A 9,063-nucleotide genomic window follows, 5' to 3' on the forward strand; every position below is an offset into this window, starting at 1 on the left:
TTTCAGGTTATTTGGGAGCCGTACAAAATTATTGTGCATACTTTGCCTAATTTTTGTACAAATGGTCAAAACATATGGTGGACGATGAGTCCTCTCATATGTTTTCACATTGGTGAGTGGCATCTTCTTGACAGGGTGATAGAAACAATTCGATTTTCAGCAGGATGTTCCATCACTCTGTAATACTAAACCCGTACTGCATGATATTGACCTAAGGACTGGAGATTGGTCCGAAAAAATTGTACATTTGGTAGTGCGATGGCATTATCGTGCAAGGTTTATTGCAGTGGGGGTTTCTCTTGAATAATTTGACACAGATGTCACTCCAGAATATATTCATCGGTATAATAATATCACAAGGCGCTACGTCACTCGTCCGGGAGTAGCTGTGAGTCATCTGGTAAATGAATAATATTATATAATTTTTTTAATTTAAATTTATTTTAAATATTGTCTAATTGTTTTATAATTCACAGAGATCGAACAACAGTAGATTTCGTGAGGTTGCAAATGATTCGAACTAGGTTCTTGCTATATGTAGTGACAACCAAAGCTATATGGAGGAAATTCATTATATGTTCGATATACCTATTGTTCCTCCACCAGCTCTTAGACGTAGAGGACCTATTCGGGAAGAGGATGAGTTTGATGAGGTTGCACATAGTGTGGAAGAGTTGTCCCCTATGATGCAGACATAGAGACAAACTGATTATGTTAGTGATGATGATGATGCTAGCATTTGGTTTAGGACATTATGACTCAGAGGCTGGTCCTTCGTCTTCATATGTGCATGGACATGGTCGGGGTCGTGGAGAGCATAATGAATATTTATATTATGAAGCGCATGCAGATGTACCAGAGCAACATAAAGAAGAACCCGAGTAACCTCAAGTTCGAAGTCGACGACGACAACTAGCTCAAAATCGACAACGTCCGCCTCGTGGGACACATTGATTTTTGTAATTATTTTTATATAAATGAGATATTTAATTTACATTTTTTAAATTTTTTATGAGTTATTATTTTTTTTAATTTATTCTTTTTAGAGTTTAAATAAAATAATAAAATATTTTTAGAAATTGTTTTTATAAAATAGAAAATTAAAAAAAGAAAAAGAAAAAGAAAGGATTAGAAAGAAGAAGGTGGAATGTGTAATAATTAAAAAGGAAAAAAAAAGGGAAAATTGTACGGTATTCTCGCTATCTCGCTATCTCGCTCTCGCTCACTCACGCTCACGCTCACGCTCACGCTCTCGCTCAAAATCTCCCTCTCTCTCATAATCTCGCTCTCGAATTTGATTGGGAAGTTTAGTGGTTAGAAGGAGATTCATTAGCTCGTTATTTAGTCAGACTTGCTGAGATGACAGAATCCGTAAAAATTATTCAACAAGCTTTGGAAGGAATTCCAGGGGACCTTATGAAAATTTAGAAATACGATCTTTTGATAGATGAAGATCTCCAGAATGATAATTAAACAGACTCATAATAATGTTAGGAAGGGCAAGATCGAGGGTTCAAAGTTCGACGTACAAATGAAAGGAAGGTCGAAGGTTCAAAATTCGACCCTCAATTTTTTTTTTTTTTTAAATAATATTTTTACAAATAGTTTGAAAACAACAATATTTTCCTAAATAGTTTCTAAAAGGACAATATCCTTTTAATTTTTCCTAAATAAATCGAAGAGAAATTATTCTAAATGTCAAACTATTTAAAATATTTTTAAATATAATAAAATATCACAGTCTATTAATAATAGATAGAGATCGATTACATAACGAAACTTTTTGTTATATTTATAAATATTTTGATTCATTTTTCTATATTTGAAAACAATCACAACCATACTAAAAAAAATAAATAAATAAATAAAACCTTTTTTTTTTGTAATTACATGTTTATACTTAAATTTAAGAAAATAATTTGATTACGTTTTTTATACTTCATTTTATATAACTATACTACAACTAAAAAAAAGTCAAAACTTGAACTTTTTCAAAATTTGTGATTATTTTTTTCGTTAATTTAAGAAAAGACTGTGATTACATTTTTTATGACTATGGTAACGCTAAAAATAACCTCAAATTTGAAAATTTTTAATTTTTTAAATTAGATTTTTCTATATTTTAATTTAAGAAATGAGTTTAATTACATTTTCTTATGCTTCATTTTTTCTTATAAATATGCTAAAACCAGAAAAAAAAAATGTCAAAGTTGAATTTTTTTGCATTTTTTTTGTAGTTACATATTTGTATACTTGCATTTGAGAAATTAATTTGATTACATTTTTTATAACTATACTAAAGCTGAAACTTTTCTTAAAAAAAAAAAAAAATTGTTATAATTATATTTGTATACTTTAATTTAACAAAACATTTTTTTTTGGTTAAATTATAGATTCTCTTTTATTTTATATTTAAGTAAAATATAAAAACCATCCAAAATTATGTGAATATGTTTCTATGTATTTAAACATACAAAAACAAAACAAAAAGTTATATGTCCATTATGGGCAAAAAAAAAAAAAATTATGTGCTCAATATAGCTAATTGTAAGTTCACTCTAGCGTAAAAGAATTTTCAAATAGTGTTTATAGTAGACTACTCTTGAGAATGACAATTTATATCAATTTGGTATTTAGATTTCAAGATTTACATTTTTAATTTCAATATTTATCAAATATTAAATACCAACCTCAATATTTGGAGTTAATGCCTACTAATTAATTTAAAATAATTATGAAGTAAAAATTTAAAATTAATTTTAATATTGATAAAAAAAAAGTATGAAACTTAATTTTTAATAAAAAATTGAAATTAAAAATGTAAATCTTGAAATTTAGGGACCAAACTGAAACAAAACTCAAATTTCAAGAGTAAAATTATAATATTTTTTCATTAGATACTCAATTTTAGTCTTTAGCATTAATATCTAATATTTAATTCATATAATTATAAAGTGAAATTTTAAAATTAATTTTCATAGTATGAAAATATAGTGAAACTCAATTAACTATCATTATTCTAATTTATTTAAATTAATTAATAGGCATGGATACTAAAAACTGGAAATTGGTATTTAATAAAAAAAAATCGAGATATGTGATAAAATTAAAATCAAACGCAAATCATAAAAACTAAAAAAGAATATATTTTTTTTTCACCTTCCTCAAAAAAGTGAAAAGGAAAAAGGAAAAAAAAAAGAAAAAAAGAAAAGAAAAGAGAAAAAGAAAAAAACAGTGCGCCACAAAACCCCGAAGTATTAGAAGAGGGGTGAAGCAAGATTTTGTAACAGGCGAAGGCGCGAACAAGAGATTAAGAATTGAGATGGAGAAGGCTATGGCGACCCTCGGCAAAGGCACGCTCTGTTCAGCTTGGAACTACTCCGCCAACAGATTAGCCACCGGTTCTGCCGACGGAACTCTCCTCATCTTCGATTCTCCCGATCCTTCTTCCTCCTCCACCTCCTTAACTCGCACCTCAAACTTCAAGGTTTTTTTTTCTTTTTCTTTTTTTTTTTAATTATTTTTTACTTTCATTTCTCTGTTTTTCTATTTCAGTTGAACTTCATCATCTTAGGTCGAGTTAACGGTTGCTTACTCTTAGAGACAATCTTACTTTTCTAAGTGGTTACTAGTTTAAATTTCGTATTTGGGCGACATTGAAAATTTTTGGAGATACCTCCATCATGCTGTTAATTTCCTGCTTAGATTAGATTTAATGGAACCTTTATGAAAGCTGTGTGTTCGTAGGTCAAGAGAGAGAGAGAAAAAAATAAGAGTGGAGAGGGTGCAATGGAATTGTTGGGGGTGAAGGAGTGAAATTGAGTTAATGACGGCTGGAGGATAAAATTGTTGATATGAGACTTATTTTCATCATTGCAATGCTATTCTGGAAATTGGGTGTTATGACACTTTTTGCGAACCGGAATAACCAATTCAAGCTAGTAGATGCAAAATCCAGGGGAACATTCAAAGCCAACAATGAAGTTGTACTCATCCTTTTTGTTTCATTTTGGATGGCTTTTGTTTTATGTTTTTTTTTCTTGATAGGTGCAAGGGCTTTAAGCTTTTTGAAGGTGTAAAGGGCAATGGGCACTTTATAAGATTATATTTGGTATCGAAATTGAATAGACGCTGAAATTGTTTCCTATCCAAAAATAATAATAGATAATAATAAAAAACATTGACAGAAAGCTTGCAGTTGATGGATTCATTAATTTCAATAGGTCTGCTAACATTTCCCAAGCTGGTACTGTTAGAGTCATTTTGAGTTCTTGTTGGGGCCTCTCTTTCCCTCTCTCTCAGATTTTGGCCTGTTAAACTTTGATCCAGAAAAGCTGTTACACAGTGAAGGTTGCTCTCGCCTTAACCAGGTGAAACTTGAAAATGGTATTAATATCTGGCCTTTGGGGAGTTTGAGCTTGGTAAACCATAAAGTTATTGCCCTTTAGGTATTTGCCTTCCTTACCTTCTGTATGGTGATCTCAAAAAGTTTAGATTGCTCCATAATTTATTATTTTACACTAATAGATTCTCTTGTTTTCAAAGAAGCTATCTAGAAGTCATTTGTATGTAAAAAAGGGAAGAAGCAACAAGGGAAAAACTAGTTGCGTACACTAACACATTCTTGATATATAGCAACATGTCAAATTAAATGAATGGATATTTTTCATGTCTTTTAAGAAGACATGTTTACTGATATATTTTGGATTTTATTGTATTTTCTTAAATTAATAATTAATATGAACATCCATGAATTTATAACCTATCTCAACTATTTCTTTCTTTCTTTTGTTTTTTTCCCCTTGTGGGGTGTGATCCATCTTTGTAGGTACATGAGGCCGCAATTATTAAGATTGTTTGGGTTCCTCCGGAGTATGGTGATTCTGTTGCATGCATTTGTTCAGATGGAACTTCATCATTGTGGGAGGAGGTTGTTGAAGGTAACCGTTTGGTTTTTGAGGACCCTGGGTCCTAAAAAATTTATTGTTACATTAGTTATGTCTATTTCTTTCACCCTATCGTTCCCTTCACTTGGTCAATGTGTATGGTACATAAACCCTCATTTGACTAAAATTCTTAGTGTGCCCTAATCACTGTGTAAATCCATTACCTTTTGCTGCTTTGTAGATGCCCAGCCTCTACAGTGGAAGCTATGCAAACACTTTAAATGTAATTCATCTCAAATCCTAGACATCCAATTTGGAAATTCCTCCTCTGGTCTTAAAATGGTAAGTTATAGTATTTCTTCTGATTCGCTTTCTTGAAGTATATCCCAGAGTGCTGTTACGGACAGGTGAATGATGCCTGTGTTTTATACTACTTGACAATTCCCGTTGGTTTTTATTGCATACAATTACTTCGTTTTGATGACCTTGGAACATAACATACCATCATTTCTCCCTCCATGATTACAATGGTTTATTTGAATATGAATGTGATAATTGAATCAACAGTAATACACTAGCGATGGTTTAAATATCTTCTCATTGGTTCATTTTCGTTACATTTTGTTATGTTCATGAAAGCTTATTTCCTACTAAAAATACCCTTTACATTTTTTTTCTTCAGATTGCTGCATTTTCAGATGGTCATATAAAAGTTTACGAGCTTATGGATCCTTTGGATCTGAAGAGTTGGCAACTTCAGGTGATCAATCTTCTAATACTTTAACATCTTTTCTACTTTTATTTGGCTGCGGAAGTTATTATTGGAATAACTTATTCCTGTGTAATTGTCCTTCGAGGATGTCCAATAAATATGAAACTTATTCCTTGGTAATCTTACAATCTGAGGAAAGATATCTTGTAATTATTTTGGTCAGACTTCAATCAATAGAATTTCTTCTTTTATAATAAAGGAAACTGACCTTTTGGTTTCCTTTAATTAAAAAATATCTTTCTTTTTAACCTACTGATGAATCACATCACATCTATATTCCAATGTTCTAATGCCTCTCCCCTCTGGAAATTCCACAACTGTGTAACTGTATAATTAGACATGGATATTTGTGTAATTTTTTGGTCAATTGTCTATTATTCGCTGTGCTACTGTTCTCCCGTTTTGTTAGACACTCTGCAGTCAACAGTATTATGAACTATTATTGGGGCGTCACTTGACTTTTGATATGAAATACTTTTCATTTCATTGTTTTGAAGATTGTGTTTAGAAAATATGGACATCTGGAATATTTTGCAAAAACAAACTTCTTCTTGTTCCAGTTTCTTCATCTTCCCTCCCTTGTTTCTTTATCTCTCTTTATAAAAAGGAAAAAGGAGAAAAAAAAAAAGAAGTGTGGTGTGCACGCACACATAAACTCTTCTGAAAGGAAGTACTTAGTTGAGGTCCTTTACCTTCTCGATAGCCTGTTTATTGACATAATGTCTAAAAAAGAAACAGATCATGAATGGCTGCCTAGTTTTATGGTATTCATCTTAGAAGCCCGATGAGCAAACATCTGCTGGGTGCTGAATTTTAGGAATTTAAGTGCCTATTTGTTTCTTGCCTTTTGGTTAAATGAGGACGATGATGATTAATCCGCTTGAAATTTCCAAGTTAGCAATGACCTATTAAATATTTTGACTCCCATTTTTACTTTTGTTCAGGCTGAATTTCAGAATGTTATTGATTCCATTTCTACAGTTAGGAAAGCTTTTTGTTCATCTGCAAGTATATCTTGGAATCCACATCGAGGGGAACAGCAACCAAGCTTTGTTTTGGCTTTTAGTTCCAATACACCACAGCTTAACTCTGCCAAGGTATTCCTAATTTTTCATATCTTATCACTGCAATCAAAATTGTGATGCGGCCAAGTGCTCGCAGCTTGCTGGGAGTCTACCATGATTGCGTTAACTATAAAAATTGTATACCATAGTTAAATGGTACTTGTCCTACACAGGTTTGGGAATTTGATCAGGCGCATCAAAGATGGCTTCCTGTTGCAGAGTTGGCTTTGACTGCAGACAAAGGTGATGAGGTTTATGCTGTTGCATGGGCACAAAATATTGGAAGGTAATGAACTAAATTTCTAATGGAAATACATATGATATAACAGGTGTGTCTGTGGCATGTTATAACTTTTAAAAGTTTAAAACACATAGATTCAGCAAATATATCCTTTATAACTAGACATTTGCTCTTAACAAATCTGATTAATTATTTTGTCAAGTGCTAATTAATACCAAATTATTAGACAGAAAATTGCCTGGGGGATTTAAAAGCGTTCCTTTATTGGCATTATTAAGAAAACGAACTTCATTCAATATCACAATTGTTTTTTAAGAGAGCTTGAAAGGGAGACTCCAATATGTAATTCTTCCCAAATTTCTTTTTTAATTCTTTGATGATGTCCCTGAAGATTCTGTGATTTCTCTCCATTCGAAGCTCCTGGGAAATTCCTTTGATAGCATTTCTCCATGGACCTGTGGCTCAAAAGCCAAAGGTGCTTACCAAGGGAAATATCATGCTATATTGAACTCTTTCTATAAAAAGGCAAATATTTTGAACATAGGAGCAGTGGAGGAGTAGGTTATTTGACTTCCCTCATTTTTCCTTTTACGAAGACAACCCATACTTGGAAAGAGGTGATATTTGGGATGTTGTCTATGCTTATATGAGTAACATCAGTTCTCTTTAGCTCAACCAGTAGCGATTTCTAAAAGGAATATATGATCTTAAGAGTTACAAAGAGCCAAATACGTTTGAAAATGTACTGATTTATAATATGCATGATATTTCTTAAAAATAGGGAAAGTAGGCAGAATGGAGTAGCCAAATCTACAATTTCTTTATCATATAAAGGTCATGTCGGACCTGAGTTCAGATGTAGGTCTCAACATCCCAAGGTATTCCCATTACCCTTTCATTCGAGAAGAGTATCTGAACAGTCTGGAGGAAATTAATTTTAGGGGCCTTTCCATCCAGCCAACTCGTAGTCTAGAAACTGGTAGTCTGTCCTTGCTGGTTTGTATCATCATGCAGGCCTTTCATTTCTCTATACGTCACAAACTTCCTGGGGAATTTCTGATAACTGTTTGTAAGGATCACCACGACGAATCTTGATACAACACATTTTCTTTTACGTGTTACTTAAAATCCTCAAAACCCGTGGAATAAGCTTTAATAATAGTGTTAATAATCGTGTTGGTTATTTGACTACTGTTGTTATTTCATTTCGAACTCTACAATTTCTATGTCTCGTTGCATCTTGAGCAATAGTCTCTTTTCATTATATCAATGAAAAATTTCGTCTCCGTTTTTTATGAAAAAGTTTTAATAGTAGTGGTATTGTGTTGTTGAAGTACCTTTTAGGCCATATGAAGTAATAGCTGTTGCAACCCAGAAAGGAATTGCAATATGGCGCCTTGGATTAAGCCCGGACACGGATGGAAGGCTCTCAACAGAAAGAGTTGCTCTGCTTTCTGGGCATAATGGGGAGGTATCTCTTCAAAATTTCACTCTGTTCTCTTGTTCCTCTTTCTTTTCTTTTTTATTTCTTGAAAATCCGAAGACGGATGAATTCGAAACATCCATTTTGTTAAGAGAAACACCTGGTGGAGAAGTGTTCATTTAACTCCACGTCACCTGGAGCCTTCTAAAATAATTCAAAACACTCATAGTCATAGATAATTGATTGCAAGTGTTGCTAGGATTAAGTTCATATTATTTGTGAACTGCTTGTTTAAGATTTTGTCTGTTTTGTTTATCCTTAGATGGGGGGAAAGAGGTGGTAGGTAATTGATGATCATGTTTTAACTTGACTGTCAGGTGTGGGAGATGGAGTGGGACATGGGTGGTATGACATTAGCATCAACAGGAAAGGACGGGATGGTACGGTTATGGCAATCCAACCTCAATGGTGTTTGGCACCAACATGCTACATTTGAGCCCACTTCTTAAACTTGAGAACGTTTTATTTCTTTATGATGTAACCACTTCCTGTATTCACTGTAAGGAAGAACTTCGAAATAATATTATGTCTTGCTGAGTGGGGTGCTAATGTCAGGAATACCTTATTGGAGACCCTTCGGGAAAATCAATTGTCGTTGATACTTTTATTTCTCCAAA

The 9,063-nt window shown here is 32.7% G+C and overlaps 1 protein-coding gene across 1 annotated transcript; it reads left to right on the top strand.

Annotated features, from left to right (window-relative positions):
* Positions 1-3,211: 3,211 nt before the first annotated feature.
* Positions 3,212-9,063, top strand: SEH1H (Transducin/WD40 repeat-like superfamily protein). Its single transcript, XM_039041840.2, has 8 exons — positions 3,212-3,487; positions 4,829-4,940; positions 5,128-5,228; positions 5,569-5,646; positions 6,603-6,755; positions 6,896-7,008; positions 8,308-8,434; positions 8,764-9,063. Exons 1-8 carry the CDS (start codon positions 3,323-3,325, stop codon positions 8,893-8,895), a joined length of 981 nt encoding a protein of 326 aa, XP_038897768.1. The 5' UTR covers positions 3,212-3,322; the 3' UTR covers positions 8,896-9,063.

This window comes from Benincasa hispida, chromosome 1 (assembly GCF_027475165.1).
Source record: "Benincasa hispida cultivar pf3 chromosome 1, pf3_genome.v1.1, whole genome shotgun sequence".
Lineage (NCBI taxonomy): Eukaryota > Viridiplantae > Streptophyta > Magnoliopsida > Cucurbitales > Cucurbitaceae > Benincasa > Benincasa hispida.

Bases quoted from the DNA above. Each gene is read 5' to 3' on its own strand.
- SEH1H (XM_039041840.2), top strand. From the start codon at position 3,323: ATGGAGAAGGCTATGGCGACCCTCGGCAAAGGCACGCTCTGTTCAGCT. The intron at 5,647-6,602 runs GTGATCAATCTT...ACTTTTGTTCAG, and splicing joins TGAAGAGTTGGCAACTTCAG to GCTGAATTTCAGAATGTTAT. The intron at 6,756-6,895 runs GTATTCCTAATT...TGTCCTACACAG, and splicing joins CACAGCTTAACTCTGCCAAG to GTTTGGGAATTTGATCAGGC.